Here is a 17,184-nt window from a genome sequence, read left to right as displayed (position 1 = left end):
CAGCAAAGACACAACCTGTGTGAACTACAAAATGGCTGGAGCTTCACTTCCACTTTCAAAATCTCTCACAAGACTCTCTTATGGCCAGGCCTAACCAAAAAAAGAAAGAAAGAAAGGGAAAAAAAGAAAAAAGAGAGAGAAGGAAGGAAGGAAGGAAGGAAGGAAGGAAGGAAGGAAGGAAGGAAGGAAGGAAGGAAGGAAGGAAGGGAGGAAGGAAGGAAGGAAGGAAGGGGAAAGAGAGAAAAAAGAAAAGAGAGAGAGAAAAAAAAAGAAAGAGAGAAAGAGAGAGAAAGAAAGAAAAAGAATTCTGGGAAATGTAGTTCAGCTCGGTCAAGATGACACATTATAAAACCATCATAACACTCCAAACCTTCCCATTGCTCTTACTGCCTTAAGAAATCACATAAGGCTCTTTGTGACCTGACTTCCACCACATTTTCTGGCTTTATCTCCTACTGCCCCCATGTCAGGCTATATGCATTTATGGTTAGTATAAATGTTCTAACTTTTCTAACCTTTCCACACTACATTCCTCCTGGCCAGAATAATCTTCCTTCCTTGACTTTCTTCCCCTTTAATCACTTTATCATTGGTGGCCAGTACAAAACCAGATTCGGGGTTAGTACCCAACAAATTTCAGTTGAACAATCGACATGTGCCAAATGAGAATTAACCCTGATTGTTGAATGAACATGGCTGAAGTCTTAGATGTAAAAGAACAAAGTGCTATAGTCAAGGTCAGTGGACAGGCAATATATTCAGCCTATTAAAACGTGGGGAACTCTATTCACTTCTGCAGAAATACACATTCCATTTAACTACTTATTCACCCTATCCCTTTGATACATGAACACCCATTGCAACACAAACTTCCTTAGTCTGTGTTCTCCAGAGAGCAGACCCTAAGACAAGGTGATTGGATTGAAATGTGAATCCTGGAAGCAGGATTAAAAATCAGGGAGTGGGGACAGGAAAGGAAATAAAGCCAGGAAGGTGAGTATTGCTGAGCTGTTAATACTGTGAATAGTAAAGTTTTATTTCACTGAAAACCCTTTGAGAAATTGCATAGAACCTTAGATACCCCTCAGAAGGAAGCTGAGACACTTACTCACCAACTCCCATCCCTCAGAAGTTGCTTCTAGGGAACTTGTGTCCTTTCCCATCCCAACACTTCCAGCCAATGAAGATGAATGGGATGCATTGGCTTTGGAAAAAGCCTCAAGGTGGAAAAGCAGAAGCACTACCAGCACTTGTGGTGCAATGTTGCAGGCAAACACAAGAACTAATTATCATAGCTGCAGTAAAGTTAGCGGTGGGCCAAGGTGATGTGTGTGGCTTGGATCACCAACTTCTGACCCACTTCCTAATGACCTTTATCTCCATTAATTACTAGGTACTGCCATCAGTACAGAAAGAATAAAAAATGCCAAACTAATTTCACTTCCTTCTTTCAGAGAACTGATGGCTTGGGAGTTTAGGAAAATTCCATTAATTTACTGAATCTTAGCATAGATAATAAGAAAAAAGAGCTAGATAAGTAAGGGGTAAATAGATCATTGCTGGCTGACTGCTTTACTCAAAGAATGTGGACCAATGATACAAACTTCGTTATATTTGTATTCCTTTCCTATGTATTGTGTGGAATGGTATCCCTGGAGTTGTACCATGCAGCCACCATACCTAGCACAAAGCGGCTACTCACCAAATGTTTAGGAGACAAGAGCAGGTGAAATGTCATAAAGAGTTGTTTGATCTACAATGTCAGAAAAACACAAATCAGTGCTTTTCACAGGGGGGCTATTTTGCACCCCAGAAAACATTTGGCAATGTCTGGAGACATTTTTGGTTGTCACAACGAGGAAGGGGTTGCTGTTGCAATCCAGTGCATAGAGAGTATCCTACAATGTAAAGGTCAACTCTCCTTTCCCCAATAAAGAATTATCCCAACCCAAAATATCAGCGGTGCCAAGACTAAGAAACCCTGGCACAGATAAAGGGTATCTGGGTGCTGACATGTAAGTAGATGCATTTACATAAACATAGTATTTCTCTACTTCATATAGTTTGTATATAACATTAAAAATCAATGCTTAATTACAAATGATTTGTCCTACATGCCAGCAATACACAGCGTTGCATTAGTACCACCAAAACCAAAGGAATTGGTGAGTCCAATACGTCTTTTCTCAGTTTTCCATTCCTGTGCCTTTAGTGGAACATAATTGAGATCAAATTCCGGTTCTGTACAGTCCAGGTTTAAAGTAGGTGGTAGTTTTCCATAATAACAAGCCAGGGCAGTAAACGCTGCCTCAACCGCCCCTGCTGCTCCCAGCAGATGTCCCGTGGCTCCCTTAGTTGAGGAAATGGCAAGGGCATGGGCATGGTCTTTGAAAAGGTGTTTGATGGCTTTGTTTTCAGCAGCATCTCCTAACGGTGTGGAGGTAGCATGCGCGTTGACATAGGATATCTCTTCGGGCTGTACATTTGCATCCTTTACAGCAGCTGTCATACATCTAATAAAATAACCAAAGACATTTATCAGAACTAAGTTTAATTTTAACATGGGATTCATTATCTGTATGGCCGATGTGAAAGAAATGGCCAAGTACGCTGGATGAAAATAATCCTGTCTAATAACAGAACCCCATCTTGGATTACCATGTGAGGTAGAATGCCATCTGCTTGGGCATAATGACTCACCCCAGCACCTTGGACAAATTCATCACCAAGAGATAAACATAGAAGCCTACAGATTTTATAATCTCCAACAAAATATATTTCGATTTATCTGAAATGACTTTTCCCTTGGGAGAAAAACACACATTGATTCAAGTCTAGAAGAACTTTTCTTCCAGGAATTTTTATCAGTGGGATGTGTGCCTGTGAGCATGCATGGATGTGTGTGTGTGTGTAGATTTAAAATGTGGAGGAAAATTTTATAACTGTGTTTTAATTTTTTCTCTCACATTTAAATGTAAAACTTGGCATATGGCCCAATAATCTAAAAATGTCTGCGCCATTACTTCAGTGCTTCAAATAACCTTTCAAAATCCTCTCTATTTAGGCTGTAAGAATTTGAAATAAAGGTCAAAGCCAAGTCAAAAACAAACAAACAAATCCAAAAATAAAACATTTCACTGGAAAAACCATTGAAAACCTCACGTATGTCAACACCTTCTTTTTTAGTTCCAATCTCTGGGCCGCACTATTTCCTTAAGAGGCAGCTTAGAATATAATACAAAGTGCGCTGACAAGTTTCATCTGAACATAACTATTCAACTAGCTGGCTGCTTCACATCTCTAGCACTAGCAACTACTCACTAAAACTCAAAAGTATAACTCAGGGATCGGTAAACTATGGCCCTGGTCAGATGCCAGTTTTGTTGAAAAAATTGTTTTACTGGAAAATACCCATTCACTTATGTACTATCTATGGATGATTTCACACTAGAAGGCAGAGTTGGGTAGTTGTGACAGATATCTTATGGCCCAAAAGCCAAAAATATTTACTATTTGTCCTTTTACAGAAAGGTTTGCCAACCCCTGGCTAATTTAACTGGTTACAATATAATAGGATCTAATCAGGCTAACCCATCAGCTAACACATTAGCAGGGATTTTTTTTTTTTTTTAAACTTAACTCACTATCTCTTCTACAATAGCAACTAGCAAATTCCTTTTCAAAGTGTGGTCCTCAGACCAGCAGCATTGGCATCACCTGGGAGCTTGTCAGAAAAACAGAAGCTCAAGCACCACTCTAGACCCACAGAATCAGACTTTGCATTTTAATATCATCCCTGGGTGCTTAGAGGCTGGGAAGTGCCAACGTAAAAACAGCAGAACCCTGTTGAAATGCAGCACAGACCAGACACATCCAGAAGGAAGGGCTGACGTTGCTGTCCAAGCCTGATGAAGGGCCAGAGTGGAGAGGGGTGGGAAGGAGCACCTGCCACATAGGATAGTTAAGCACAATTGGAGGTATGAAAAGTTCGCAAAGGCACACGTGACCTTCTTCATAACTTTTGGCCTTAGCTAAAATCTAGCTTTTGTAAGGATTTTCAAATGCTTTCCAATACTTGAAACATGTTAATGCAAAGAACTCAAGAACACTTTGTTTAGCCTAAAATGGAACAACAGAGGTACTCTACACCAAGACCAGAGGATAGTACAAGTTCCCCTGATTTGACACTCCAATAAAATGTCTTATTTGAATAAACATTCTGAATGAAAAGAAAAAACAGACTTTACCTTAAGGCTCCTTCTCCTTCAGGGTCAGGGGCGGTTATGTGACCAGCGTCACCTGACAGTCCGTAGCCCAAAACTTCTGCGTAGATCCGGGCTCCTCGTTGAACAGCATGATCGTGCTCTTCCAGCACCAGCACAGCTGCACCTTCTCCCATTACAAAACCGTCTCTCTTTGGGTGAAATGGTCGACAAGCCACCTTAGGATCAGAGTTTGTGCTCAGAGCACGGGCTCTGGAAAACCCAGCGAGAGATAAAGGGCTAATGCAAGAATCCGTGCCTCCAGCCACCATCACATCAGCATCGCCATGGGCTATAAATCTAAAAGAGTCTCCCACAGCATGAGCTCCTGTGGTACAGGCTGTAGATACTGCATGATTGGGGCCCCTGAGTTTATATCGAATGCTGACCTGGCCTGCTGCCATGTTGACCAGAATCCTGGGGACAAAGAATGGGCTGACTTTATTGTAACCTTTTGTCTGAAACATCAAAGCAGTTTCAGAAACAACTTCCAGAGGAATCATTCCCATGCCAATTGCAACACCAGTACTCACTTGGTCAGCTTCTGACTGAGGATGCCAGCCAGAATCCTTCATGGCCAACTCTGCAGCCCCAATGGCCATAATGGTGGGCGAAGACATGGACTTGATATCTGATTTGGACACAAAGTTTTGTTCATTGAACTGACCTTCATCACAACCTCTTGGCACATAAGCAGCAACACTGCAAGGGATACTCTTATATTCTTCGCCAACCAGTGAAACAATTCCACTCTCTCCTCGGATCAGTCGATCCCATACCAGTTGAGTTCCAACACCAAGAGGAGTCACTAAGCCAATGCCTGTGATAACAACCCGCCTGCACAATCTGGATGCTGGCACAGATCTGAAAAACTTTTTATTTCTTATTAATTGGTGGCATAATCCTGAATATAGAAGATGAGGGTTTGTAATTTTTAGCACATTCTGCAAGCAGCTCGAAAACATGGTTGAGATTCAGATGATCAGAAACACACTCCAGTAACAGACCAACAACGCCCAGGAAGTAGTAGTGTTTAAATAGCTTACAGGTGTAACAAATAATATCCGAAGTGTTCTTTCAGGTGCTTGGTGTGAGCTGTTAATGAGCACAGGGAAAATAATGTTACATCACAGGTGGCAAACACAAGGCCCACAGGCCAAATCTGGCCCTCCACCTTGTTTTATCCACCAGGCACCTTATTTCTGCCCAGTGGCAATGCCAAGCTCTCACTCAGCTGTTAAGGAGTAGTTACATTTATACAGTCCTAAAATTACATTCGGCCCTTTGAAGGCAATCTCGAGGCTGATGTGGCCCCCAGTAAAAATGAGTTTGACACCCCTGTGTTGCATCATTTTAATTTATATGTATCATCAGACCACCTGTTTGAACTTATAACTCTCTTTTAGACTGTAAGTACCCTCAAACATTCCAAGACAGAGGTGAAGAGGATTCCATCAACTCACCAAAGAGGAATCATACCATGAAAAATATAAAGGCACCACAAGCCTGATATGGGCTGCAGGAAGCATCCTTTTTCAGGTTTACCAAAGCCTTATTCTAAATGGCATTTCTAGTGTCAGTGGTACTACACACATTGCAGGGCCTATTCTTTGAGGTGGGAGTAAGCAGACTTCATTGATATTCAAAACGTGGAGATAACTAGGGTTTCCGGGACCTCCAAGACCTGGTCGGTAGTAAAGGGGTGTGGCCAAACCCCCGCACCGCCTCTCAAGTACGATCACACACCCAAAAACAGCAGGCGACAGAGAAAGCAGCCAGACCCCGGGTCATTAGGGTCCCCTCTCCCGATCTAATCCCGACCTGATTTGGCGGTAGAAGGGAGGAATAAGACTAGCCAGCAGTCCAAATACCTTCACTAGCCTTCTGACCAATCGCGCAGCCGCCCTCCTCGGCGACAATGCTCGAGTGCGCAAGCGCGCTCGCACGCCCGCACATGCGCGTGCACAAACGCGTTACGACCGAGACAGCTTCAGCCGGCTCCCCGCTGTCCTTGCCCCGCGTCACCTTGGCGCAGATTGGGCAGTGGGAGGAGCCGGCGTCCGGGTGAGCTGGCGGATTCACCTATGGCGCAACCTTCGGATTCGAAGTTAGGAACTCACACCTACCGGGATAAGATGGCATCACAAGGGGAATTTGGTTTGTGATATAATAATGCCTACATATCCCGTTGTTGTGGGAGAAGGAACACCATCACAATCTACTGGAACCCTAGGAATTTAAGCCTTAAAGTTATTAATGTACCTCCCAGAATTATAATAGTGAATGAGAATTAACCAAAATGCCTAACACCAAGAAAATGATTGTGTATTCTGTGGGTACATCTAAATGCTGTGAAGCTGTTTAAAATAATTTTGTAAATGAATACTAATGTGCAAAGATGTTGAAACTATATTAGAAGAAACAAGTTACCCAAAGAAAGTGTATTTTTTAAGATTTTTTTTTAAAGGTCTGCAAGGATGTACAATGACTGTGATATTCTCCTCCTCTATTCTTTGTTTAGCACTAGTCACTATATTTTCTACGATGCATAATGCTTTTGCAATAATAGTTATTTTTACTTTTTAAAAATTGTTGCTGGATCTGGAGCAGTGCTCAAAATACCACACCCAATGTCTGACAAAAATAGAGACAACAGAAGAATGTAGAAGTTTATTTGTAGGGGTTTGAAAAAATTTAATGATCTTTATTTGCCCAGAGTTGGCTATGAATCTGTGACTGGAAAACATAATATGAAAATACTTTAAGAGGCAAGAATCAGCAAGGTGGTATTTGGATAACCATCTGGATTGCTCACATGCCCTCACAGGTGTGAGCTTTGTATCCTTTGTTCTTCTTTAAACAATTGATTATATAATCATGTGAATGTTCCAACCATTTTTGCTTTGGAATGTCTGGGCAATGTCTCTTGAAGTGATTGCTTCCAATTAGAGTGCTCAGCCTTCTTTCCCAGCTTCAGAGAAGAATATGGGTCAAGTTTAGCTTTTCCTGGTTCGTACTGGATTTAAATGAGTTTCAAAATATATTTCATCTAAAATAGTTCAGTGAACCCCAGTATGACCTTAAGTCACTCTTGATCCAAGACCCATTCAATCACTTCTCAGCATGACCTTCATTCAATGACAGTAGTTACTTTAAGATAAATGCATGTAGTTATAAAATAACTTAAACTTGGTAAGTACTCAAACTTGCTCTCTCTTTTCCTTGTAATATATTTTAAAATCATAGTGTGAAAAGACTACAATATTTTCTTTAAAGATAAAGTCATATGAAATGTAGTTTTAATATGCTGTTTTATTTTTCTTTTGTAATATTACAAAATTATTTTGGATAAGTGAAAAATCAATTACAATTTGTCAAAAAGTCAAACCACCCAAATAGTCATTTCATCTTTAATTCTACCTCTGATCTTTCATTTGGAAAGTGGAGGGAAATTTTATATTTTAATAGCTGTATATGATTTAGCACCATATTCCTTGCTATATAACACCATTGTTTTCCTCCAAAAAATCTTCAAAAGTGCTACACTTACTATAGCCTCCTGCTCAGACTATTTGTAATCTTATTTCAAACTATCTTTTCAGCTATAGCTCCCATTCTCTGTTAAATAGAATTCTACCCCACAAAACTGATCTTCTTACTATCTTTGGATTGACTTTAGCTTTTTCAGTTTTCATCTTTGTACCTTTGTATTTTTTCTTCAACATTCATTTTCCTCCCACTCTGTGCTAGAAGCTGGCATACAAAAATGAGTAGGACATGTTATTGCTTTCGACTTTAGAGTCTAATAGAGGGAGACAGCCATGGAAGCATATGGGCCTCCTACTGAAACAGGTGCTAGCATAGAAGAATATAATAGAATTATACTAACACAGAGGACGAGTAGATCAATGCTATCTTTCAAATACAGAAAAGCCTTCAAAAAAAGTGATCCTTGAGCTGCATCTTGATGAGTAAATGTATACCTAGTAAATTGGGTGGGAAAGAGCATTCTGACAGTGGAGTAGAACGAAGGCCTGGAGACATGGTTATCTGCCACAAACTACTAGTAGTTCAATATGGCCAATGGGAGATTTGAGTTATGGGACAAAGCAACAGTCAAAGTATGAGAGTAAAGCAGGGACAATCACAAAAAATCTTGGGTGTCGTGTTGAAGATTTTGGATTAGAGCTTGTAGGTCGCAAATGACAGACTGGCAGTCCTGGTGTAATTTGGACTGCAGTCTTCTATTGAATCTAAATTCCTCTAGGAAAGATGTGGTAAACTATTCCCTTCACCAGTCTCTTCTACTCCTTTTTGTCTTGAACAAAGCCACTTCGTCTGGTTCCTGACACCATTTGACCTTAGGGTGCCATAGGTAACATTTTAACAGAAGGATAACACGACCAAATGTGTGCGTTAGAAAGGTCACTTTCTCAGCAGTGTGCAAGGCAGATCTGAGGGATGTGGGGATGGACACGGGAATCGACTTAAGACTGGACAACAGGTGGAAAGGACTGAAGTAAGAAAATGGCACAGAAGAGAGATATAGGAGATGTTGAGGAGAAAACACTGCTGGGGTGTTGTCCCGATTAAGTGTTGGAGGTTCTCCCACAGCTAGGAAATCCTCTCCTTCCTCATCTCCTTAACATCCAAATGTAAGGGATACACTATTCAAATTCTTCCCCTTCCATGAAACTTGTCCACAATGAATTTCCCCTTCCTTTCAGCCTCTTCTCCAACTCTATTGTGCATCAAAATCACTGGAAGGGCTTGTTGCTATACAGATTGCGGGGCCTCACCTTTAAAGATGGGGCTTGAGAATCTTTCTGACAAGTTTCCTTGTGCTGCTGGTGTTGCTGGTCTAAAAACTGCTGTAAACTTACGACTTCCGGGAAGCAGGGCCTGGCTTATCTCCTTCACTGCCCCATTGCCTACCACAGTGCTTGCCACTTAGTAGCTACTATATAAAAATTTGGTGAATGAAGGAATGAATGAATGAACAGATGCCCTTATGGTGGCTTGTATACAGACACTGCTCTGTGCATTTCTTACTACATAACTTTGTTTTGCTTATCAAAATAACTTTTTTGTTTCATCAACTAAAGGGCTATCTGTATGTAAGGAATTACTATTTTTGTCTTTCCTACTAGATTAAAAGTCTCATGTAATCTGTCTAGGACTACTTTGCACAAAACAGGTGCTCAACAAATAATTGTTGGTGATTCACTTAATACAATCACACAATGGTGAATAACCATAACAATTCCTGTAAGGCTTCAACCCATCTCTTGCTGATGATCTTTATTGAATTCAGTATTTTCTTCTTTTTGACAAAACCAAATGTGGGGAAAATGTAATGGTTTCTTTTTTCTGTTCCATTCTAAAGATGGTGTGCTATAAAGCTAGAATCCTGAAAAAACAGCAATATTATTTTGGACCAAAAAATATCAAGTGAAAGAATGGAATGGAAGTTCAAAGTTGATTTAATATAGAACATCCTTCAGTTGTTTGAACAATGGTGGGTATAAAGAGATTAAGGGGAGCTTAATATTTTCAATTTTTGTTCGAAAAGCAACTAAAAAATCAAAATATTTTCAGCCTGACTTAAGTGGAACAAGCAGATGCAGGAAAGAATGAGTCAAAGTCCTTTATAATAAATTACCTTACTAGCTTCCTAAATGGTGGTGTCCAAGAGAGACCGTAATCACTCAAGGACCTTAACAGAGTATTGGTAAAGAGTCATTTGGATGAATTTAAATTTCAGGTGGTTTAAAATAAACAATAAAGTACTGAAGAACCCTTGAAATGATGATCTCTATGAGTTTATGAACTGTATGTTATTATCACGGCATTAGGTCTATGACATTGGTTTTCACACTGTGGTTGCATGTTCCCCGTTAGCACTGCCAAGGGGAGGGCGAAGGTGATGGCATACACACCATCAGTGTAACTGAAGTCGATGGCCTAGCTGAGGGCCTTGCTCCTAGATACTGGAAGAAAATTTCAAAGCAAACAAAAGGTAACTAATAAGCTCAGTTAAAGAAGTTACGTAAGTAACTTCTCTTAAAATCATAAGATCAAGACAAATATTTGATGAGGTTAGGAATTTCATTGGTAGAGTACATTTTCAAGGGCAGGAAAAGGTGGAGAATGGATTATAGAGGTTGCGATTGACCCTCTAGAAGGAATGACACTGATCACATGATCTACCTGCAAAACCAAGTAACAAAATGAGTCTCCCCCCATTCTACTCTATTTTGTTCTTATTGTGTATGCGTTTAATGCTGGTCACGCTACTAGGTAAATTGAGTCCACAAAACACCATATTGCAACCTGCAGTTTGAAAAACTTCTTTAACGAGCCATCCCGCTATTTGAGCTGGGACTTACGCGAGATTTTCAAACATCCGTCTAATTCTTGAAATAATTCACATACCAGAAACCCAGCAGCGTTTCACTGCCACTCAGTTGTTTTTGAACGTTTGTTGCTCCTTCCTTCTGGAGTCTCTCGCCACTTCTATCCAGGAAGGCCTGACAATTTTGGAGAACGAATTGTAAGATTGTTTCATTCGGGGGGGAAAAGGGTGGGGGCATTGGAGGTTTCCTCACCTCTGCGGGGGGAAGAACCCCGCCCCCGGCCCTGACCACCAGGCACCCCGTCAGTCCTCCGAAGTAAACCCCTAATCCAATACACTGACCAACGAGAACCCCACCCTTTCCAGTCGAAGCCGCGGGCCCTGACCACCAGACCCCTGCCCATCCTAGTCAAAAATCCCGATCTGCCCCCCAACAACGCCCCAGCCCGCCCAGCCGAGGACTCCGCCCTCGAGAGCAGGTACCCCGAGTCCTCCGCCCAAGCCCCGCCCCTCCCTACGCGCCCACAGCCCCACGCAACCACCCTCCACGCGGCCAAGCCCCCAGACCCGCCCCTCCTGGCACAGCCCCCTGTCCCTTTTGAACAGATCCTCGCCCCTCCCCCCACGCCAGGCACGACCTCTGCCCTTCCCGACCAAGACCCGCCCCTCCCCTCAGGCCCACACCACCCTCTCCGGACTGCGTCCCCCGCCCCTCGCGAGCAGCCCCCTCGCCCCTCCCGGCTCGCCGCAGGGGCGGCCGCGCGCTGAGGCGCCTGCTCAGTGCGGGACGCGGCACACGAGGGGCGGCGACGGCCGCAGGCGCTCAAGCATGGCGGCGGCGGCGCTGGGCAGCTCTCCGGACTCCGCGTCCCCGGCGGTGGCCGAGCTGTGCCAGAACACGCCGGAGACGTTTCTGGAAGCCTCCAAGCTGTTGCTCACCTACGCGGACAACATCCTCAGGTGCCGGGCTGCGGGGGTCCGCGGGGCTGCGGGGCGTGGCGCAGCGCCTGCTCGGCCTGGGTTCGGGGGCGCCCGGCCGGGGCCCGGGAGGGCGGAGACACCAGGGGGGCTAAGGGCCTGGCTGTGACTCAGCGCGGCAGCCTGCGGGTCGGGGGCCAGAGATCCGGCCAGGCCCCACCCCTGCCCAAGAAAGGAAGTTTCTCTGCACTTGTGACTTGGCCCCTGACTGAGGTCGGGGTGCTGAGGCCGGCGGGACGGCTCCGGACGGGCGAGGGAGGTGGAAAGGCGTGCCCCCAAACACCTGCCTCCGATCCGCGGGTTCAACAGCTTTGCGCGACAGGACGTAAACGGCAAACAGCCTTTCATTCCCACTGCCTTCGTTCCCATCCCCGAACTGGGAGCCGTGCATTTATTTCCATGGGCTTATCAGAAGTTAGTCACTGCCAGAATGTTTTCTTCTTACCATTCTGTGAATATCCTAATATTAAGCATAATACTGAAATGGTGGTTTGGTTGGTTTTGGGTTTTTTTTTTTACCTTTTTATGGCATTTTTACTTACTGGAACCTTATTAACCATATTACTTTAAAGTTACAATTTTCATGTTACTGGATCTCACTTTCCGAATGACTCTTTCAATAGGAATCTGTGAAAATAATCTTCTTGGGTAGGAGTAATTTGTTTCCTTGTCCTGTGAGCAAAAGTACAGCTCTAGAACTCTAAGGGACCTGACAGATACGGAGAATTGGGAGGCGAGTTTGATTATTCATTTTGAATCATCACCACCCCAGCTCTTAGATCAAATGATGTGGTGTCTTCGGGAGGGGACGTGATGTGTCGGGAGGGAAATGAAACTGAGGTTAAAGGAGCGCCAGGTGCTTCAGCGTGTCGCCTCAGTTACCATCTCAGCAGGATTTACCTAGATTCTCTGCACTCCCTCAGCCCCTGGTGCACTTGATCTTCTGAGTGGTGGGTATGTTGGCGTGAAGGCCGAAATGAAATCCCTCTGAGTTTCCGGTTACAGATTTCATGTGCCCCAATTTTAGAGATATTAGTTACAAGTGCAGGGTTTTAACCATGGCAGCCCTAACAGTGTTCATATAGGTAACATTCATGATTTAAAAGTAAAAAGAACATAGTGAGCCCTTATGTGCCAGATGTTCCAAGACGTGCAGCAGTGGTGACCTACGCGGGGACCGCTTCCTCCTCTGTGACCCCTTCTCAACTCCTCTTCACCCTAAGCGGTGTAACCGCCAGCTCTTCCGAGCGCTGAGGATGCCGGTGGACGCTGTCATGAATGAACGCGCAGGCTGAGCTCTCCGGAGCCCCATCAGCTGGGACCGCCCACTTGGAAAGCCTCCAAGCTATTTAAACCCCACTGTTCAGAAAAGGGAGGTGGCTTTGTTATGACGATTTACTTCTGCTTTTGGTGCAGTGAAACCAAAAAATTCTAAGATCAGAGTGTGTTTGAGGAAGGAAATCCTTTGCATGCAAGTTACATCTTGGCATCATAATCATCATTATGAATATTTACCAAACTCATAAAAGAAACTTGTCATGCTGCCAGCTTTAGCTAGCTGGCTTGTGTTTCTGATCTTAAAAAGTGTTTTATCTAAAAAGGGAATTAGGAGTTTGGAACTCATATAACTGGAGATGGTGGAAAAACTACCTTTTGTAGTTTGTCTTAAGGAACAGTGTTAGTCCCTGCCCTCATGTTCTTAGAATTTAAACTCCTTTGGGGGTTGGGGGGCAACCATCTTCGCTTTCCTCATTCAAGTCCAGTGACTTGCTAACCTCTTAACAGAAAAGCTTCACATTTCTTCTAGCCACACTACATTATAGATCTGCTAATCTAACTTACTTGAGAATTGAGAACACTAGGTTTTCTGTTCCTTTTGCTGTTTGGGGAAATCTTTTTAATGTTGGAGATATCTCTAATGCTAATAGTGTCTTGATAATCTCTTGCTTCTCTCTCAGGGTATGACAAAGTATTTCATAGAATGAGAGCTGAAATAAGACTTTCCATTGGCTGGGTTTTTTTTTTTTTTTTTAAATAATGATACTTGTCACTATACACAAGTGAAAGTAATACTTGAGGTTGTTTTAAATTTCTGTTTTGTATGATATTTATCCTATTCCCCAACTAAGATTCATAAAGTTAATGAGACTGCAGAATAAAATATATGCTAATTTGCATGCACAATAGGCAATGGAGTTGAAACTTTTACCTTTTTTTCAGTTCACTGACTTCTAGATAAAAAATGTTGTTTGTTCTTTTCAAAAATTTTGATTTTTCCACTCATTTCTTTTGTACATTTCATGCAGTTTATGAACAGAGCTATATATGATTGGGAAGGCCCAAGAACGGAAGGTGGTTTTTGCCTTCAAAGAAAATAAATGTGGCCCTGGTTGGTGTGGCTCAGTGGTTAGGTGTCATGTGCGTATCGAAAGGTCACAGGTTCAATTCCTGGCTTGGGTTGTGGCTTCCGTCCCCAACTGAAGCACTTACAGAAGACAACCAATTGATTTTCTCTCCCTTTCTTTCTCCCTCCCTTACCCTCTGTCTAAAATAAAAAATAAAATAAAATACTTTTTTTAAAAAAGAAAAGAAATATGTCTGGGAGAAAGATACAGGAATGGAAAATAGCAACAGTGTAAAATCTAAAGAACAATTCCAAGATAATGTTTAATCACGTAACATGTTTTTGTGGGGAGATAGCACAGGGACCTAACATGGAACAGTTTTTTGTTATGTTTCCTTGTTTGTTTTAATTATCCTCACCCAGGGATATTCTCATTGATTTTAGAGAGGGGGAAAGGGAGCAAGAGAGGGAGAGAAACATCGTTGGAAAAAGATCAATCAGTTGCCCATTGCATGTACCCTTCCCACCCCCTTCCCAACTGTGGACTGAACTGGCAACCTAGACAGGTGCCCTGACTGGGAATTGAACCTGCCACCTTTCTGTTTAGGGGATGATGCTCCAACCAACTGAGCCACAGCCACCAGGGCCTAACGTGGAAGTGTTTTGAGAACAGAGGTTTGATGAGATGGGTCCAGTTGATGGAGTAGCAGAGAACATATATTTGACATGATAGGCAAGACAAAATGATTATAGTTTCTAGACCGAAAGAGAAGCAAATAAAGGAGTTTCGTGTAGAATAAGGATGTAAAAAGACACAAGGAGTGGATTTCATTTGTGAAGCTATTCAAGTAATCATAAGCATAAGTGAGGATAGACTGGAGAGAGAAGTATTATAGGCAGGGATTGGCCATTCTTGATGACTGAATGCAAGCAGAGCTGGTAATGGAAGAGGACAACCGAAATAACTTAAGATTTCTAATCTAGGTTATTACTGACACCTGGAGACATTAAACAAGGGTTGGGGAGTTTGTTGGCATCTTGCACAGTGGAGAATATGTAAGCTTTGTAATCAGGCCAGTTGGTTTAAATCCCAGTCAACCATTTCCTAAATGTGTGATTACAGGCAATTTATGTAAACTCTTGGGGCTTCAGTTTCCTCATTTTTAAAAGGAAGGAAAAAGACCTACACTATAGGATTGTTGCCAAAGTTAGAAATAAAGGACCTGGCACATATGTTGTCTATTGTTGTTATTGTTTCATTTTTCATGTTAAACTAGCTAGATTACATGAATGTTTCCCTTGTTGTCCTCTCAGAGAATGGTAAGAGTTAGAGCCAGAGATGGTTCCCAGATGGTTCTAAGGCAGATAGGTGTTTTTGAAAATTTGTGTGTGTCTCAGAATAACAGATTTTTCAGGAGGACAAGAATTTTAAAAATGACCTACAAAGCAACTTTTGTGATTAGTTATAAAAATACAAGATTATAGGATGTACTCATATACTAAGTTTCCATTTATGTGTACCCTTTCTGGGATTTTTGCGTTCCAAAGAGGAAGAGAGCTAGTAAATTATCAGAATATTTACTTCTCAGTGTTTCTGAAATAGACACATTTCAGTTTTTCTTTTTTCTGAAATGCTATCACCTCAGTGTGAGGACTATTGTTAACATATCTTAAAATCCTAAAACATAGATTATGACTTTTACAAGGAGAAAAGCATGGCTTTTCCCTACCATTGCAATTGTAAAAACAACTTTTTTGAAGACACCAAAATATGTTCAAAGTTATGGATGAGTGAGGTAGAGGAAATTTTGCTGCCCTTTCAGGACCCCATTCATTCAACATCATCATCCAACAACACCCACCTAACCCCCTCCCAAAAAAACTCACGTAAAGATGCAAAAATAGTTGGCTAACAAGTAAGGTAAATATTACAACTTGCAGAAATAGTTAATGATCAACAAAGATAGAAAGGGAAAAGGACACCTTGAAGAGCAAACAACATCTGAAAAAAGTCTGCAGAGAACGTTAATGGAATAAGATCAAGCAAAAATAAAGGTGATTTTTAGGGATACTTTAGACACTACAGATTCCGGATAGTGTTAATGAGCTCAAGAATAGTGGACGCTCTGGGACGATGCTGTAAAGCTAGAGGTCCTGAGAGTGTTTGCTTGACACTTTTCCAAGAGAGGAAACGGAAACTGAGGGGTTGAGGTCTGATGATGGCCCTGTAGCCAAGTTCTGTATGCCTTTGAGCGTGGACTTCAGGCCTTACGTTGGTCTCCGTGAAACTGGTCAGTACTCTCGGCGGTCCCTGGGATCTGTCTCTTACTTCAACAGGGTTGGACAGAACAGACCCAGGGACACCCCTTCTTCCAGCCTCCGACCAGCCTCCAACCTCTTTTCCAGTCACTGCCTTTGGAACCACCTCAGCAATTCTCAGCCTCCGAGACCAGCCAACACTGTTTTTGACCTTAACTCCTCGTTGCCAAACGACCAGGAGCTCCCACATTCATCAGAATTACTCCACTGAGGTGGAGGCTGCCGACAATGAGCTAGCCAACCTGCATCTGCAGGCCTCCTACACATACCTCTCTCTAGGCTTTCTGTTTTGTCCCTGACAGTGTGGCTCTGCAGGGCGTGGGCCACTTCTTCCTTGAGTTGGTGGAGAAGAAGCACAAGGTAGCCAAACATCTCTTAAAGCTGCAAAACCAGCGCAGTGGCTGCATTCTCTCCCAGGACATGCTGAAGCCTTCCCAAGATGAGTTGGTAAAACTCAGGATGCCATGGAAGCAGCCATGGCCTTGGAGAAGAACCTGAACAAGGCCCTTTTGGATCTGCAGGCCCTGGGTTCTACCCACACAGATGCTCATCTCTGTGACTCCTTGGAGAACCATTTCCTGGATGAGGAGGTGAAACTCATCAGGAAGACAGGTGACCACCTGACTAACCTCCGCAGGCTGGGCTGGACAAGTATCTGAAAGACTCACCCTCAAGTACAAGTAGGAGCCTTTGGAACCTAGAGGCCTTTAAGGGGCCCCTCTGCATTTCCCTGGTATCTGGCTTTGCCTGAGCCTCTCCCTGCAACCACTAGACATCTTTATAACCACTCCAGAGCCCTCTCCCATGCATTGGACCAAATGGAAACAAAACAAAGCTTTTTGCAGCCAAAAAAAAAAGAGGGGGATAAGATTTGGGTAACTGGGCATTACTGTAATTTTTGTTTGCAACTTGCTTTTATTGAGAAA

The 17,184-nt window shown here is 42.8% G+C and overlaps 2 protein-coding genes across 9 annotated transcripts in view; one reads left to right on the top strand and one right to left on the bottom strand.

Moving 5' to 3' along the window:
• Positions 1-2,071: 2,071 nt before the first annotated feature.
• Positions 2,072-11,982, bottom strand: OXSM (3-oxoacyl-ACP synthase, mitochondrial). 7 transcript variants are annotated; one of them, XM_053929650.2, is made up of 5 exons: positions 11,557-11,982; positions 10,698-10,792; positions 4,796-5,357; positions 4,248-4,414; positions 2,072-2,513 (listed from the first exon to the last, which is right to left on the bottom strand). In XM_053929650.2, exons 3-5 carry the CDS (start codon positions 5,225-5,227, stop codon positions 2,111-2,113), a joined length of 1,002 nt encoding a protein of 333 aa, XP_053785625.1. In that variant the 5' UTR covers positions 5,228-5,357; positions 10,698-10,792; positions 11,557-11,982; the 3' UTR covers positions 2,072-2,110. The 7 variants fall into 7 exon arrangements, with proteins under 7 accessions (XP_053785625.1, XP_053785623.1, XP_053785622.1 ...); XM_053929648.2 differs by adding an exon at positions 6,134-6,384 and having other exon boundaries at positions 4,248-4,893; positions 11,557-11,981; XM_053929647.2 differs by adding an exon at positions 6,134-6,384 and having other exon boundaries at positions 4,248-5,357; positions 11,557-11,980.
• Positions 11,290-17,184, top strand: part of NGLY1 (N-glycanase 1) — a 45,823-nt gene continuing 39,928 nt past the window's right edge. Inside the window, exon 1 of one of the 2 annotated variants that reach the window (XM_053929644.1) lies at positions 11,290-11,577. In XM_053929644.1, the coding sequence (XP_053785619.1) occupies positions 11,447-11,577 (131 nt within the window). In that variant the 5' untranslated portion in view covers positions 11,290-11,446. The remainder of the gene's footprint in view (positions 11,578-17,184) is intronic. The other variant, XM_053929645.1, reaches the window with a different exon arrangement.

Source organism: Desmodus rotundus, chromosome 8, assembly GCF_022682495.2.
Source record: "Desmodus rotundus isolate HL8 chromosome 8, HLdesRot8A.1, whole genome shotgun sequence".
NCBI classification, from domain to species: Eukaryota; Metazoa; Chordata; class Mammalia; order Chiroptera; family Phyllostomidae; genus Desmodus; species Desmodus rotundus.
The sequence above is the reverse complement of the archived record's forward strand: the minus strand, read 5'-3'. Positions and strand labels throughout refer to the sequence as shown.

What these genes read in the sequence shown, in the direction of transcription:
- OXSM (XM_053929647.2), bottom strand. Translation starts at nt 5,227, where the DNA reads ATGTTTTCGAGCTGCTTGCAGAATGTGCTAAAAATTACAAACCCTCAT. An exon ending in GAAGGAGAAGGAGCCTTAAG is followed by an intron (nt 2,514 to 4,247) that starts GTAAAGTCTGTT and finishes TTATTTTATTAG; the next exon opens with ATGTATGACAGCTGCTGTAA.